The sequence below is a fragment of the Peromyscus californicus genome, unplaced genomic scaffold (assembly GCF_007827085.1).
Source record: "Peromyscus californicus insignis strain IS unplaced genomic scaffold, ASM782708v3 Scaffold_4__1_contigs__length_199733344, whole genome shotgun sequence".
Lineage (NCBI taxonomy): Eukaryota > Metazoa > Chordata > Mammalia > Rodentia > Cricetidae > Peromyscus > Peromyscus californicus.
This window is the reverse complement of record NW_026294562.1, coordinates 101967084-101985391: the sequence shown is the minus strand read 5'-3', so window position 1 is coordinate 101985391 and position 18308 is coordinate 101967084. Positions and strand designations below refer to the sequence as shown.

At 40.5% G+C, this 18308-nt stretch overlaps 1 protein-coding gene across 2 annotated transcripts in view; it reads left to right on the top strand.

Moving 5' to 3' along the window:
- Window positions 1–18308, top strand: part of Fam168a (family with sequence similarity 168 member A) — a 140753-nt gene that overhangs the window by 56695 nt on the left and 65750 nt on the right. For both annotated transcript variants that reach the window (XM_052713677.1, XM_052713676.1), the window contains exon 2: window positions 18024–18111. In XM_052713677.1, coding sequence (XP_052569637.1) covers window positions 18042–18111 — 70 coding nt within the window. In that variant the 5' untranslated portion in view covers window positions 18024–18041. The remainder of the gene's footprint in view (window positions 1–18023; window positions 18112–18308) is intronic.

Genomic DNA, 18308 nt, shown 5'->3' with positions numbered 1-18308 from the left:
ATTTGTGAGCTGACGGCCCAAAGAAAGTTCGTCTACATTTTTGAATATTTTTTCCCATTTTATGTTTTCTAGAGAGTTCATGTTTTGTTTTGTTTTGAGACAGGGTTTCTTTATGTAGCTTTGGTTGTCCTGGAACTTGCTGTGTAGACCAAGCTGGCCTTGAATTCCCAGAAATCTTTGTGGTAGAGTGCCAGTGTTTGTTAGTATAGGTAAAACAGACACAGAGATTTGTTGTTGTTTGGTTGGTTTGGTTTTCTTTGAGACAGTGTCTCACTCTATATCTCTGCCTGACCCAGAACTTGCTAAATAAACCAGTTTGACTTCAGATTCACAGAGATCTGCCTGCTTCTTACTCCTGAGTGCTGGCTTTAAAGGCATGAGCCACTACATTTGGTTTATAGGAGAAATGTTTTTAAAAGTATTTCTAATCACCGATTTATTTAAAGATAAGTGAGGGTATGAAGTGTTCTGGTGAGTTTTATGTTAACTTGACACAAGCTGGAGTCATCAGACTCAATTAGGAAAATGCCTCTATAAGATTGGGCAGTATGCAGGCCTATGAGGCATTTTCTTAGTTAGTAATTGATGTGGGAAGGCCCTTTCCATTACAGGTGGGGACACTCTAGGCAGGTGATCCTGGCTTCTATAAGAAAGCGGACTGAGCAAGCCCTAGAAAGCAAGCCTCTGCATCAGCTCCTGCCTCCAGGTTCCTGCTCTGCTTGAGTTCCTATCTTGACTTCCTTCATTGATGAACAGTGATAGGGAAGTGTAAACCAAACAAATGCTTTCTTCCCCAATTTGCTTTTGGTCACGGTGTTTCTGATGGTTTTAAAAATGGTAAGTGGTGCTGGTTAGGAGCCATGACAAAACCCAGTATCAGAGCTTTGGGGGGGTGGGCAGAAGAACCATGCCTGGGGGAGACGAACGTGCAGACAGGAGACAGGTGCAGAGGGGGTGGGGTGGGGAAAAGAACAGAAGGGGTGGGGTGGGGTCTGTGCCTGCCTTGTGCACATGCGCAGGCGGGCTTACGAGCTGTGCCACACATGCGCAGATTGCATGACCACACCACGCGGGTTAACACGCAATCACCAGTGTGCACTGTGAGATACAAGACCCCTTGTGGTCATGCAGCTGGAGCGCTGCAGAATCCCAACAGTTTCATTATAGCGATGGTAACCTAAACTAAGACATGGAGGTTTTGTTTTTTCTTTTTCCTTATTCTTTAGATCCTATTTACTAACATTAATCACAACAGGTTCAGTAGATTGAAGCTAACTTTTGATCATAGCTACCCCACAGTGCACCTTCAGCAGAGCTTTTCTCCTCAAAGGCTTGTTTGGAAGCAGTGGCCTTCATTTATGATGTATAATTTATTTATCCTTCCTGGTGTTTGAGGCTTGTTGACTTTGATAAATACCTGTGTTCTGTGCTCAACCTGTAGAGGTCTTGGAGTAGAACTATTTAGTGAGTGGAGGGTAATGGTACATGTGAAAGTGGGCAGATGGGCTAATGGCCTGTATGTTGAATTTTTTCAGTTAGCGCATTAACCCAGCTTGTGTAGTCTTAGTGTTAAGAAGGGAAGCTTATGTGAAAAGAGGCTCTTGGTCTTTCACTGAAGGGAGGGATTGCTTTTAAACAGGATCCTGTAATGGGGGCGGGGGGGGGGTGGACTCTGACAGGCCTGGATTTTACTCTAAGAAAGATCAGTCCATTTTTTTAAAAAAATTTAATTTATTTTTATGTGTATGGATGCCCCCCCTCCCTCCCTCCCTCCTCCCCTCTCTCCATCCTTTCCTTCCAGACAGAACGTTATTGTGTAGTCTTTGCTGGCTTTGACAGCTAGATACTGTCCTAAGAGACAGCAGATTTCAGTTAGAGTAAGGAAGTGAAGGGACAGTCAAAAGTGACTGAAGTTCAGATAATATCCCTATCAAAGAGAGAGGAGGCTTTTCCTGACCTCATTTGATCATTCACATTGATCTTGCCGGCTAATTACCAATGGCTCATCTGTTTGGAAAATAAAAATTCGTTAGCAAATGCTAAAAACATTCCCACTTTCAAACAGGAAATGTTTGTGGATGTATTATACATAACACCCAGGCAGATCAGACTTTATTGTTGTTGTTCATTTGTTTTTGTTTTTTGAGACAGGCTTCCTCTGTGTAGTCCTGGCTCTCCTGGAACTCAACTCTGTAGACTAGATTGGCCTCAAACTCAGATCCGAAGTGGCCTCCCGAGTGCTGGGATTAAAGGCATGTGCCACCACCACCTGGCCAGATGAGACTTTTTATCCTTAAAGAAAATGTATTTTTTTATTTTATAATTTAATTTAATTTTACATATCAGCCACAGATTCCCCTGTCCTCCCCCTCCTGCCCCCCGAAAATGTATTTTTTAGACAGTCTTTATTCAAACATTGATATCACATTGCCTATTTATTTTATTTTTTGGTTTTTGAGACAGGATTTCTCTGTGTAACAGCTCTGGCTGTCCTGGAATTTGCTCTGTAGACCAGACTGGCATCGAACTCACAGAGATCCTCCTGCCTCTGTCTCCCAAGTGCTGTGATTAAAGACATGTGCCAACCACTACACGGCACAAATTGTCTTTTTTTTTTTTTTCGAGACAGGGTTTCCCTGTGTAGCTTTGCGTCTTTTCTGGATCTCGCTCTGTAGACCAGGCTGGCCTCTAACTCACAAAGATCCGCCTGCCTCTGCCTCCCTAGTACTGGGATTAAAGGCGTGCGCCACCACCCCGCCCGGCTACCACATTGTCTTTTTTATTTTGATTCCTAATGAACATGTAGTTTATTTTCATAATAGCAGGATGTTCCATCTAAATGATTTGTTTACAAGTATTATTGCATTTGCCAAATCAATCTAGAATTCTCAAGGACACTAGGAGGGGAAAAAAACCCTTCAGTGAGCTTTTGACTTTAACTTGAAAGTTAATAAATAATGGTCACCTTTATAATTTATGATTGTCTTTAACAGAAAATAGAAGTCTAACAGATAGTTATTAAAAACCAGTGTTTCAGCTGGGTGTGGTGGCACATGACTGTAATTCTCGGAGGATAGTAGATTTGAGGACACCAAGATCCTGTCTCAACCCTCTAGCTTAAATTTTTTGTGCTACAACATGGGTAAACGATGGAGATGTAATGCTAAATAAAGTAAGCTGGTCACATAAGGATAAATATTACAAAGGTTAAGTACTGTATGATTCTTGTCATTACTAGAATAGCCGAATTCACACACACTGAAAGTTGAATTGTGGTTATCTGGGACTAGGTAAAGAGGGGATGATGGGAAGTTAAGTATTTAATGGGTTTAAAGAGTCATGTTGGCAAGATGACTTTTGGAGATGGATGATGGTAATGACTATACAACCATCCAATATACTTAATGCTACTGAACTGATTACTGTTTTGTCTTTTCCTTTTTGTGTTGGGGATCCAATTCAGGGCCTTGTGCATGCTAGGGAGGGGTTTTCCACAAAGCTACATTCCCAGTCCTTCTGAGCCATGTACTAGTTTAATTGACTGGATGTGGTGGTATATGCTCTGGAAGCTGAGCAGGAGGATCCTGAGTTTGAAGACAGTTTAAGTTACATAGCAAGGCCTCAATAAAACAAAAAATAAAATAAAATGGTTTAAATTGTAACTTGTGTGCATTTTATCATTAAAAAATCCACGAGCAAACATAAAACAAGCAAAATCTCCTAGTGTTTTGAGTAGTTTAGTGCCCCTAAACTTTGGTCAGCTTTACTCACATAATATAAAAAATGAGCCACTTCCCTCCAACACTTGCATTTGTGTAGGTAGGGTAAATGAAAAAGAGATAGTGTTAGATCAGGGACAGTGGTATGTGTCTAGACCACCATGGTCTACACCACCATGGCCATACATGTGGAGGCTCACAAGAAGGGAGCCTTTGAAGAATAGAGGTTTTTTTTTTTTTTTTTTTAATGAAGTAGTATAGTTCTTCTAGCAGAGACCTCTTCTCTTTTATTAGCACTCAGGGGCAAAATAAGAGATCTTTACTGTTGGCTTGTTCATTAGGTCTGGTTTTACTTTAAACTATCAGTAGAAATCTTTAAAAAAGTGAAGTTTGCTGGTGAGATGGATCAACAGGTGTAGTGCTTGTTTCAAAAGCCTAATGGCCCAAGTTTAATGTAAAAGTGAAAGGAAGGACCCGACTCCACAAATGTCCTAAATCTCCCAGGGTACACTGTTACATGTGTACCCCTCGTCCCTCCATCTAACACATAATTTTTAAAATGTAAAGAGACTAATTACACCATCTCTAGTTTTATTGGTTATATTTTATATGTGTATCATTTTTCTTAAAGGGAATTAACTTTTTTTTTTTTTGGTTTTTCGAGACAGGGTTTCTCTGTGTAGCTTTGCGCCTTTCCTGGATCTCGCGCTGTAGCCCAGGCTGGCCTCGAACTCACAGAGATCCGCCTGCCTCTGCCTCCCAAGTGCTGGGATTAAAGGCGTGCGCCACCACCGCCCGGCGGGAATTAACTTTTTAAATACACTTATTCTGGACTGCTGAGGTGCTTAGTGGATAAAGTGCTTGTTATGCGAGCATGAGGACTGGAGCTAGGCACCTTTATAAGCTATGTTATAGAGCTGGGCCATCATCCAGGCAGCGGTGGTGCACGCCTTTAATCTTAGCACGTATGAGGCAGAGGCAAGCAGATCTCTGAATTCAAAGCCACCCTGGTCTACAGAGTGAGTTCCAGGACAGCCAGGGCTATGTAGAGAGAAATCCTGCCGCAAAAAACAAAACAAAACAAAACAAAAAAAAATCTGGACCATCATGGGGAGGCAGAGATGAGGTGGTAGCTTACAGTTTCAGAGGTTTAGTCCATTATCATCATGGTGGGGAGCATGGTTGTGTACAGGCAGACATGGTACTGGAGAAGGAGCTGCTACATCTTGATCTAACTAAACTACAGTGGTTAACTAAACTAGCTGGAATTGGCAAGCTCCAGGTTCATGGAGAGATCACACCTTAATAAATAAAGTGGAGCGTGATCTAAGAAGACTCAGATTGTTGATTTTTGCACTTGCACACACATAGATACATTGTGCCCTACACATGAGCACACAGGCAGGCACATTATATATGCATACACATGCCAACAATATTAAACTACCTAAGCTAGCTAGTTAGCCAGGTGTGGTAGCACATGCCTACCATCAGCACTGGGTAGGCCAAGGGAGAAAAATCCTGAATTTTTAAGGCCTGGGCTACATAATGAGATCTGATCATAAATTAGCAAATAGTGAGATCCTATCATAAATAAGCATGATCACTTGGGTGTGGTGGCACAAGCCTGAAATCTTAGTTACCTAGACAGAGGCAGGGGAATCATGAGTTTGACACCAAATTGGACAACATGAAGAGACCCTGTCTCAACAGAAATATCTAATAGGATCTAAAATAAATAGCTGTAGCTGGAGAGTTTTCTCTCTGGGTCCCGCCAAACCCCAGCCGTCCGACAGCCCACTTATAAAATAAACATACAGATGCTTATATTATTTAAACTGTTTGGCCTAATGGCTCAGGCTTCTTGTTAACTGTTCTTATATCTTAAATTAACCCGTTTCTATAAATCTATACCTTGCCACGTGGCTCGTGGCTTACTGGCATCTTTACATGCTGCTTGTCATGGTGGCGGCTGGCAATGTCTCCCTCCGCCTTCCTGTTCTCTCAATTCTCCTCTCTGTTAGTCCCGCCTATATTTCCTGCCTGGCCACTGGCCAATCAGTGTTTTATTTATTGACCAATCAGAGCAACACATTTGACATACAGACCATCCCACAGCAAATAGCAGTGAAGGAAAAAACAAAGATGACAAACTAAATGAAGCCAGGATAAATTTAGCACCTGTTCTTGTCCATTACTAAGGATTAGAAGCAATCCAACTCAGTTTCCTAGTGACTTGAGCAAGACTTGGTTCAAGGTTCAGATGTGTCCATCATGTACTTTGCTGTTCATTCAATTGATAGTTTATGTGTGTCTCTGAGTTACAAAACAGCATAATGTTATGTATTTGAGTACCTAGCTTTCTACCACGTGGGCCCTTAAATAAACTCTTTATTTTTTAAAAGTTATCTGCAAAAAGATCATTATTAACTCTTGTGTTTGCCTTACAAACTCAAAGTGCTGCACTGCAGAAGCTTTTCTTGATTCTTCCACTAAGGAAAATGACATCTGAGTTACAAGCACTATGCTGTATTACAGAAACTGTAATATAGTAAGTCTTACTTATGTACATGTTTCCTCAATAAAAGATGAACTCTTGCCGGGCGGTGGTGGCGCACGCCTTTAATCCCAGCACTCGGGAGGCAGAGCCAGGCGGATCTCTGTGAGTTCGAGGCCAGCCTGGGCTACCAAGTGAGTTCCAGGAAAAGGCACAAAGCTACACAGAGAAACCCTGTCTCGAAAAACCAAAAAAAAAAAAAAATAAAAAATTAAAAAAAAAAAAAAAAAAGATGAACTCTTAAACAGAAGAACCATCACATAGTAAATCCCAAGTGCTTCTGTGCCATTTAAATTTATTTTATTGACTTCGTATGTGAATGTGCACACTATGATGCATGTGTGAAGGTCAGAGGACATCGTTTTGGAATTGGTTTTCTTCTTGCACCATATGGGTTCCTGGGATCAAAGTCACCTTGTCAGATTTGGCAGCCCTGCCTTTACCTGCTGAGGCATCTTGCCAATCTGTCTTTGTTCTAATGATTAATTAATTCTGTATTTAGAGAGCTCTCTATAAAATTTGTTCATACTTTTAAAAAAGCCAAAACCCCACATTTTGTATTGTTTGCAAAAGCATTTGCTGGATAAACAATTAGTTGTCCCTCTCTCCCGTGTGTTTGGGGTTGGGGGAGAGAGATACGTATGCCCATGCATGTGTATGGAGACCAGAGGTATGCTGATTTGTCCCTCTCCCCTTTAGTCTTTTGAGACAGGTTTTCTCACTGAGCCTGGAACTAGACTGGTGGCCAGCAAGTCCTGCTGATCCTCTTGTCTCTGCACGTACCCATGTCTGTAGCATTGGGTTTATAGACGCGTGTGTGGCCATGCCCAGGTTTTTATTTGGTTTGTAGGATCAGACTCAGGTCCTCATGCTTGCATCTTTTCATCTTTCCAGCCCTTGTTGTGTTTTTGATGAGCTAAAAAGCCATTTTTTAAGTTACCTTAATGGGCTAAGTGCTGTGGTGGCTGGAATTTGACATTTTGCAGGTGAGCATCTTCTTTATAGTCAGGCACAAAAGCCAGTTGTTGAGCTTTTGCATGAAAAGATCTTTCTGTTAACTGTAAGTTGTTTCCATATTGAGATCCCTTTGGCAGATTCTTAGAAGTCAGAATTCTCCATGTCATCTTTTAAATTAGAGCATTTTCTGAAGTGAAATACTGTGTACAGAATTTTAAAATGCAGAAACCTATTGTGTAGTCTGATTACATTTGGCAAACATGTAAACAGATAGTCACTGTAAAATCTGGGCGCTCTATGACTCATACTGATGGAATTAGGAAATAAAACTACTGGAACTGAGTTTTCTTCAGTTTAGAAAGAAAAAGATTAATGTCTAAAGTGAAGTTGAAGCCACGTGTGATGGCACACACCTGTAACCCTAGCACTTGGGAGGCAGAGGCAGGTAGATATTTGTGAGTTTAAGGCCAGCCTGATTTATATATTGAGTTCCAGGCTAGCCAGGACTACACAGCGAAACCCTGACTCAAAACAAACAGATAGAGAGACAAACAAATAAATAAATAAAATAAAATTGGATCACTAAATTCCAATAAAAGGTTTCTTTTTATTCACTTTATTCATTCATCCACCCAATAATTTTTTATTTTATTTATTTATATTTTATATATGAGTGTGCTGCATGTATAACTGCATACCAGAAGAGGACATCAGGTTCTATTAAGATGGTTAACACCATGTGGGTGCTGGGAATTGAACTCAGGACCTCCGGAAGAGCAGCCAGTGCTCTCAACTGCTGAACCATCTCTCCAGCCCCAACAAATATGGTTCTTTTTGTTTTGTTTTGTTTGTTTGTTTTTGTTTTTCGAGACAGGGTTTCTCTGTGTAGCTTTGGTGCCTGTCCTGGATCTCGCTCTGTAGACCAGGCTGGCCTCGAACTCACAGAGATCTGCCTGGGACTAAAGGCGAGCACCACCACCGCCTGGCTAACAAATATGTTTTTATGACAGGCTTTTTTTTCTCAGAATTTAGTAGTAAATATAAAACACATACAGTTACTTGATTGTAGACGAATTTCTAAACAGTCTTATTAAATAAGAAACACAGAGCCAAATACAGAGGTAATAGCCAAAGAAATCAGAGAACTAGCAAAGAGCCACTACTACCTTATCTTACCACCTCTCCACCACCGTTTCCCCAGAGAGAGCCTCTTCCTGTGTAACCTGTGTTTTTATTGCCTTTCTGTTCTGCTTTCTCATTAACTCTAAGCCCAGCCACGTGACTTCCTCGTCACTGCCTGTCTATACAGACCTCCAGGTCTCTATGGTTGGTACTGGGATTAAAGGACACGCTTGGCTGTGTCCTTGAACACACAGAGACTCTGCCTACCATGTGATTGGATTAAGGATGTGGGCTACCACCGCTTGATTTCTGTTTCTGGCTCGATGACCTCCGATCTCCAGGCAACTTTATTTATTAACATACAAATAAAATCACATTTCAGCACAATTAAAATATCACCACACTTGATCTCTGTGTGTGAAGTGTTGCAGGGAGAAGAGAATCAGGCTAACAGCTGCAGTGAGTTTAGAGCTGTTGAGAGACCTCTGGGATCACAGTGTCATGTAGCCAAGCTGAGTCTGGCCTTTCAGACCTCCTAAGACCAGAGTGGACACAACTGAGAAATGGGGACATGAATGTTAATATATTTTGTCATGATTTCCTTCAGATTCTGTGCATTACAGAACTACTCAATATTCTCTGAATGTCTTGTTCTCTTGTGGTGTAATTTCACAAATGGTCTTTCCTTTTCCCTATTCTCCATGTAGAATTCCTGTCATCCATCAAAACACAGATCAAATGACATTCTTTTGAAACTTTTCTCTCTTCCTCTCATTAAATAGGATTAAGTTTAGCTACATAAAACAGAAATCTGAAAGAAAAAGAAATTAAAAAGGCTTAAAAATACAGGCTTTGCCCAGGCAGTGGTGGCTCATACCTTTAATCCCAGCACTTGGGAGGCAGAACCAGGCAGATCTCTGTGAGTTCCAGGTCAGCCTGGTCTATAGAGTGAGATCCAGGACAGGCACCAAAGCTACACAGAGAAACCCTGTCTCAAAAAACAAAAATAACAATAACAACAACAACAAAAGTACAGGCTTTGGAGCCAGCTAGATGGTTTAGTGGGTAGAGATGCTTGTTGTCAAACTTGACAATTTGAGTTCAATCCTCAGAGCCCCATAATGGAGAGAAAGCCAGACTCCCACAAGTTGTTCTCTGCCCTCCACATACATACATGCACCTGCAACCCCACACAAAATAAACAAATGAATGAAGGATAAATAAATGTTTTTTAAAAGTACAGGGAATAAATTAATTTAAAAAGTCCAGGATTTTGGGTCATTGAGGTGGTTCAGTATCTATAAGGTGGGAGGATAGAACTAAGTTTTCCTCTGACTTCCACATTCATGCTGTGACATGTGCCTCTCCCTTCCACAAATAAAATGTAATTAAAAAATTTAAGTATGGGCTTTATTTTTTTTTAAAGATTTATTTATTCATTATGTATACAATGATCTGCCTGCATGTATGTCTGCAGGTCAGAAGAAGGCATCAGATCTCATAGATGATTGTGAGCCACCATGTGGGTGCTGGGAATTGAACTCAAGACCTCTGGAAGAACAGCCAGTGCTCTTAACCTCTGAGCCATCTCTCCAGCCCCGGGCTTTATTTTTTTTATGCATAAGAAGTACAGAAGTATGTGGTTCAGGGCTGAAATGGTTGTTCCATGAAATCAAAGCTGCTTCTGCTATTCTTGGCTTAAAGCATCTATTCTCAGGGTCACCTCATAGAATAGAAGACTGATGAACTCCAGTCATCATATCCTCATTCTAGGAAGCAGGAAGGAGTCTGGGGAGGAGTCAGAAAAGAAGGACTATGTTGTAAGGTAATACTTTTCCATTTAGCTGTCTTCCCAGAAGCTCCTCAGAGCATTTCAGTTGGATTTCATCAAGCAGAACTGATGAGGTTCTGCTTGATCCACCTAACTGGATTCTCTCACAACATTCCTCCTAGACAGGATTAAACTCAGGGCCTTGCACATGTTAGGCAAATACTGTCAGTGAGTTACATATTCACCCTCTTTTGAATATTTAAAAATTTTTTAAAAATTACATTTAATTTATTTTAGAAGGGAATGTGCCATGGTATGAATTTGAGGTCAGAGGACAACTGGTGGGAGTTGGTTCTCTCCCTTCACCATGTTTACATGGGAATTGAACTCATGTTGTCAGACTCGGCTGCAGGTGCCTTCACCCACTGAGCGATCTTGCCAGCACCTTTTTGATCATTTTGGCTATTCCAAAAAGTTTTACCTCCTTGTATTATATCTAGCATCTTTGTTGTGGAAGTCTAGGAATCAAACCCAGCTTTATCAGGATAAAGTTTTTTGAACCAGTGTTATCTCTCACATACTGCAGATTGGCTCACCAGTGCTTGTTGAGCCCAAGATGAGACCCAGTGGAGTCTTATTCCCTCCAGAAACTTCTGTTCAATATACATGACTCAGCCTCAGGTATTCAACAAAGATAAGTGTCAGTAGGAAAAGTAAAACAGAAATTACCACCTGTGAAGAAGCTATTTTAGATGTGGTTAAAGAAGGCATTTCTGATCAGGTAACATTTGAGCAGAGAGCGCAGTATAGAGGAAACATTCCATTTGCATATCCTGAGGGTTTGAGGAAGGTAATGGTTTGGATGCTGTTGTACAAAGGCCAGACAGCCTGGAGTTCTGATGTCTATGGCAGCAGAAAAAAAGTCTGCTCCAATTTTGTGTTTGTTTTTCCTGGCCAGCTAGTTGGGTAGTGCCTTCCCACACTAAGCTGATCTTCCCTACCTAGTCCCTAACTCTCAAATACTTGAGCTTGAGAGATGGCTCTAGTTGAGGGCCTTTCTTGCTCTTGCAACCCACATAGTGGCTTACAACCAGTTGCAACTCCAGTTCCATGGGCTCCGATGTCATCTTCTGACTTCTATGGACACCAGGCACGCATGTGGTACACATACATACATGCAAGCAAAACACTCCTACATATAAAATGAATCTTTTTAATAAGATCATAACGAAAATGATGTTTTACCAAGTTTCTAGGTATTCCTTTTTGTTGTTTTATTTTATTATAGATTTGCTTATTGTTGCATATGTGAGTGCTTGTGCAACACACACAGGGTGTGTGCAAGTCATGGGACTACTTTGCTGAGTCGGTTCTCTTCTACTTTTACATGGGTCCTGGGATTGTTGTATGTGAGTTGTTAGATGTGTGGCAAGTGCCATTACCTGCTGAGCCATCTCGTCAGCCCTCTGGGTATTTCTTAATCCATTCAAATTAACACCTAAAATTAACCATCATACCATCTTCAGACTAAAAACGAAATCTTCATATTGACCTGCAAGACCCTGAATTATTTTCCCTTGTTGCCTGTCTGATTTTAATTCCTATTCTTCCTGTACTCTACCTGACAATTCACCTCCAAGCTATATCTCAAACACTTCCATTTCAGGGAGTTTTAATTTGCTATTTTTTTCTTTTTGGACAGCTTCTGTTAGAATCCATATGACTTGGTCCTTTAAATTGTTCAGGTCTTTGCTCACTCTGTAGCCCAGGCTGGCCTTGAACTCACAGAGATTCACCTGCCTCTGCCTCCCGAGTGCTGGGATTAAAGGTGTGTGCCACCACTGCCTGGCAACCCTGTCTAAAAAACATGTATATGGGGCGGGGGGAGGGGGACAAGATAATAATTAGTATAATCATTTTTTTTTATATCCTTCTGTTTGTTTGTTCAAGACAGAGTCTCACTGTGCAGCTCAGGCTGGTCTTGAACTCATAACTCTCTGGGTTCTTCCTGAGGACTGGGATTATAGGTTTGCCAGCATACCTAGATCTAGTGTCTGTGGCCCAGATTGGTTTTAAATTTATTTTGCAATAGAGACTGACCTTGAATTACCAATCCTGCCTCTACCTCCTGAGTGCTGGAATGACATGCCCTCACACTTGTAGGACAAACTTTTTCTGGAGAGATGTGACATACACATCTACAGACCCCAGATGAGGAGCTCACTACAGACCAAATTAGTGATTTGCACCAGAATTGAAGTTTTTAAATGATTGAGTTTATTGATATTCCTTAGTAGTATAGGTGAGGAGATACTGTCAGAAGTGGGACAGAGACATTGTATCACTAAAAAGCCACCTCCACACCAGTGACGACTCAGGAAAGCTGTGTCTGTGGACTTCTTTGCACAACTTGCAGGAAACTCTGAGAGATGCCTTTCTGCAGCATGGTTAGTCACCACCCCTCTACCACTCCCACCACCCCGCAGTTTTTTACTGCTCTGTAACTCCTGAGAAGAGCTCTTGTGAATTTTGCAAATTCCTACTTTCCCAGACAGGCAAAGTTTGTTTACTCCCCTAGTCCTATGAACCTCTCTGTTCTTCCCTTCAGTTTAGAAGGTCCTACTGTATAACACATACCCAGTTTATATGGTGCCCAGGACTTCCTGCATGTTAGACACTCTACCATGAGTCATATTCCCACCCTCTACCTTCCCCATACCCAGTTTATATGGTGCCCAGGACTTCCTGCATGTTAGACACGCTACCATGAGTCATATTCCTACCCTACTACCTTTCTTTATTAGGACAGCCATCCTAGTTGATATGACATCGCAGTGTGATTTTGATTTACATTTTTTCATGCTTCTTTGCCATTTGTAATCTTCTTAGCAAAACTAGATTCTCCACTCACCTGAAAAATTAGGTGTCTTGGGCTGGAGAGATGGCTCAGTAGTTAGAGAACTTAGTTGCTCTTGCATAGAACCTGGGTTGGATTCCCAGCACCCACCTTTAATTTCAATTGCAGGAGATTCAGTGTCTTTTGACCTCTGCAGGCACCAGGCATGCAGGCAAAACATCCATACACATAAAATAAATACATTTAAAAATTAGGGTTTAAAAATTTTTTTTGCCATTGAGCTGCATAAAATTTTCACACATTTTAAATGCAAATCCTATATTAGATCTGTAATTTGAAAACCAGGTATGGTGGTATACCATATATATGATATGGTTATTCTAACACTTGGGTTATAGAGGCAGGAAGATCAGAAGTTCAAGGTCATCCTACACAGGCTCTTAAGGCTGACCAGTCTGGGATACCTGAGGCCCTATCTCAAATAAAAAGGCAAGAATATAATTTGAAATTTTTCTTTCACCCTGTAACTTGTTTTTTTGCTTTTTTGATGGTGTCCTTGTTTTGTTCATAGTCCAGAGATTGGACATCAAGCAAGGCAAGCAAGTACTCTATCTACCACTGAGCTATGTCTTCAGCCCTCTTTCTTGCTTTCTGAGAATGGATTTCTCTTTAAGTTACCAGAGCTGGTATTGAACTTGCTCTGTAGTCCAGGCTGGCTTGTGATCCTCCTGCCCCAGCTTCCCAAGTTGCAGAGATTATAGTCCTGCACCACCAGGCCTGGCTTCTGTCTTGTTTTGAACACAGGGTCATATTACATATGTAGTCCAGTCTAGCCTGGAACTTGAGATCCTCTTGCCTCAGTTTCTTGAGTTACTGGGATTGCAGGGGTATGCTATCACACTGGCTGGTGGTTCCTCTTAAAGCAAAATAATAATGATAATAAAATTATTTACTTAAATTGTCTCTATCCCCCTCCTTTTTTTGCTATTTTAGTGATTTTGGGAGATTATTGCCAATCAAAGATTATGAAGGTACATTCCCCCATCTTCCTCTCTTTGCTTCTAAGGGATTTATATTTTTAGTTCTTAAGTCTTTGATCCTTTTGGGTGCTATTCTAAACTCTACCCTCTGTTTGCTTTGTGGTCTTGCATGGTTCATTTGCCCTTTCTCAGACTCATTTTTCATCTGTAAAATGGAATCAGTTAATTTAGCTAAGTATGGTTACTTCAAAGTCTTGAATTCTTTTACTTGTAGTTTATTAAGTGGTATAGTGAAAAACACTTAGACGTATAAGGAACCTATTATGTTTGAATGCTGCTTTTGTAAAATATGCATAAAATATATTTTCTGAATGAAACACTATTCTGAATAAATGTCAGCATATAATTTAAAAAAACTAAAACCCATCACCTCAAGCTGTATTTCAGGAGCTTATTAGCCAATACAGGTATAAGATCTTTCCTTTCCTTCCTCTCTTAGTGCAGGGTTGGGGGAGGGATTTGTGATATACAAACGCAAATCCAAAGCCTTGTGCATGCTAGGCAAATGGTCTACCTTTTAGTACATTCCCTAGCTGATACATTGGGGCTGGAGAAATGGCTTAGCAGTTATGAGCACTTACTGCTCTTTCGGAGGACCTGGGTTTGGTTCCCAGCATCCATATCTGGCAGCTCACAATTGTAGTTCCAGTTCGAGGGGGTCCTATGCCCTCTGACCTCTGTGGGCACTTAACACTCGCATGGTGCACATAAACTCATTCAGGCACACAAACTACATGTAACAAATAAATCTTGAAAATATTTCTGTCAGTACATGACATATTGGATAGGACAGCTTTAGACTGTCCATCTGGAAAAGATGAAGATTCAAAAAATGGTACAACTTGGTCAATTTTTAGTATGTTTTTTTTTCTCAGTAGCTCTTTTAATCTCATCTGAAATAAGAATAATGCCAGTTAACTATTTAATAAATAACTGTATATGTAGGTACCTAATCTGTAAAGAAAATCCTTACAACAACAAATAATAGATGCATTATTGTCAGGAGCTGGGAGTAAGGCAGGGGATTGACCAAAAGGATATAGTTAAAAGTAATAAAAATCTTAACATCTTGATTATGGAATTATAGTTATTTGTATGAATGAATACATTTTTAGGCTCAGAACTATGTTCCTAAAAAGAGTAAATTTTACTATGTGTAAATTCTACCTCAATAAACTCATTATTTAAAAACAAAAACACCTTATAGCTGGGCCATGGTGACAAATACCTTTAATCCCAGCACTTGAGAGGCAGAGGCAGGCAGATCTCTGAGTTTGAGGCCAGCCTGATCTACAGAGTGAGTTCCAGGCCAGCCAGTTCAAGACACAGAGAAATCCTGTCTTGAAAAATCAAAACAAACAAAACACTTTTTATATAGTATTCTTTTTCATTCTGAGACTAGAGGAAACTGAGGCTCAGAATGGTTAGGACACTTGTTTTCTGTTGATATGTGGTAATTGTAGAACCTAAATCTGCCTGACAGTAAAACTTGTGATTTTAGCTGATGGTTTTTAGTCTGTCCCTGGAATGATGAGCAGTATACAGATTCTGTTGCAAAGGATAATCCCTTGGAAGCTAGGAACTCTGATCTCAGCTCTTCCCCATAAGTGGCTATAGTAGTCTTACTTTAATTTTGTTTGTTTATTTACTTTTGAGACAGAATCTTACTGTGTATCCCAGCTGGGTCTTGAACTCACAGCAATCCTCCTGCCTTAGCTTTTTCAGTGTTGGGATTACAGCTTTGCATCATCATACTTGGCTTATTCCAAATATTAGACCCTGGCAGATGTCTTCTCTGTCAGTTACTGGTTGGGATTGAATTGATGTTGTTATGCCGTGTCATGGTCTCCTATGTCTGTCTGTGGCTCTCATTTTGGAGCAGCAGGAGATCTGTTTCACAGCTGATGAGTTTCTTTGATTATAAAAACATTTCCCATTTTGTCCAATCAGCAGCACAGGGTGTGTTCTCAGTAGGAGAATGTGCAGATGTTTGTAGGGCCAGTTGTGCTGCCCAGCACATGTTTTAGTCTGTTTGATTCTGCCATTACAATGCCACAGATTGGATAATTTATAACAAGAAGTTTATGTGCTCACAGATCTGGAGTTGGGAAGTTCAGTAACAAGGTGCAGGTGTCTGGCAGGGTCTTCTTGCTGTGCCAATCCATGATAGAAAAGGAAAAGAACAAAACAAGAGGGTAGGAAAAAGAGCACAAGAAACCACATCCATTCTCTGTGGGGAACCCTCTCCAGTATAACAGCATTAATCAGTTCATGAGAGCGGATTCCTCATGTTGTCTTAAACATTACACCTCTTACTATTGTTACGGTGGCCATTAGGTCTCCTACACATGCTCTTTAGTGGATACCACATTGAAGCCATGGCAGCGTTTTAACAGTCTAACTTAACTCTGACTTGTTAGGCAGAGAACTGGTTGAGGAGAAGAAGGTCCAAATTAGGAAAAGTGTTCAAGCAATCATCTCTGTTGTCTGCACAGATGTTGTCATACTTTGTTTATATCTGCACATCACTTTACAGTTAGCAGGAAACTTTAACATCAGAGTTAATTCTCAACTCTGGTTATGAAAATGCTTTTTTGCTAAATTGAGCTGAAAATACACATACCTTCTTTTAACATATATCCTTAAGTTGTAGCTTCAATTTGTAGATAAGTGTATTGACCCTGTTTGTTAATTCTGATGTTGTTTGCCAGGGCTTTGCATTAGGTCGATTTATGAAAGTTCTAGATTATGAAATTTACCACTGGCATTTCCTGTTTGTCTATCTGATGGGCCTAGTGTCCTGTCCTTGGGAGCCCATCAATTCTCCACCTCTCATTCCAGAACCCTGGACAGACTTAATTAGTCACAGAGCTGTTGTCATCAAGCCAGATGTTCACTGCCTGCCTTCAGCATTTAACTTGTTTCCTGTCCTGGGGTGCAACAGGAGTTAATGACCTAAAAAATTGCCCATCTATCATGTAAACCTAGTTAGGAGAGAATTGTTGGATTTTTATGGAGTGTAAGTAATATATCTGGAGACACATATTCAAACATGTCACCTTATGTGTAAGATATGGCTTTCTAAACAGGATGGGACAAATTGGCTGGTTAATAGAGCTTAATGACAGTTTTTCCATTAATCAGAATGGAGAATGTCCTTCATTAAGGTAATTAACAGAGCACTTGTGCAGGTGATAGTTATTGCACACAAATTTCCAAGTTTATTTCTTTCCCTTGAATACATTTGGCAAGAAGTCTTGGCTGTGTTTCTTTTTCTACATTAAGATGTTCAATGGCATCAAATTTCCCCTTTGGGGACCATTAAGATAGTTCAGTAGGTAGAGATGCTTGCAGCCAGATCTGACAACCTGAGTTCTGTCCCTGACACACATAATGCAAGAAGAGAACCAATTTCTGCAAGTTGTCCTCCGACCTACGTATGTGCATGAACACACAAATAGATGAAATAAAAATTCCTCCTTTTTTCCTTTAAAGATGCTAGTAGCTTTTATCTTATGTACAGGCACAAGGGGTGGACAAGACATTTGCTGTTCCTTCCTCCTGGCAGGCTAAGTGCTCACCACCAGACATCCAAGCTTCCTTGGTGAACTGAAGAAGTATGACATTTTCCAGCTTGTGAGTTAGCATCATTAGAAATAGAAAAAACCTTGGAGATCAACTAATCCACTTAATATTAGGATATTGAAGTCCAAAGAAGAAAGGTGATTTGGTCAGTGCCACACTAATGTCAGAACTCTCTGTGGGATACCGGGGTTAATATTAAATTGAGAGCCTAAAATGGCTGAGTTGACATTAAACAAGTTATTGCTCTGTCATTCTTCATTTGTAAAGTGGGAAAAGTATTATACTCTGTTTAGTCCCTTTTTCCCTATACCAAGAGGCTTCCCTTTGAGTATAACTGAAGGCTTTAGAGGAGAAGATGACGTCAGAGGGAGTGAGCAATTACTAATCAATACTGTCTTACTTATTTTTGCTGTAGGATCCTCTGTCTTCCACAATGAACCCTGTTTACAGCCCCATGCAACCTGGGGCTCCTTACGGCAACCCTAAGAACATGGCCTACACTGGTGAGTGGTATAAGAATGGATTGTTGTTTTTCAATTATTCTTTGATAGTTTCTTATATTTATTTAATATATTTTAGTTGTTTTTACTCCCATTATCCTTTTTCACCCCTCCTTCCAGTGAATGCCTCTAGCTTGCTTAGTGATTTACAATTTACTCCAGGGCTCCAGAAGCCCTGGCAAAGTTGGGGAAGCTGGAAA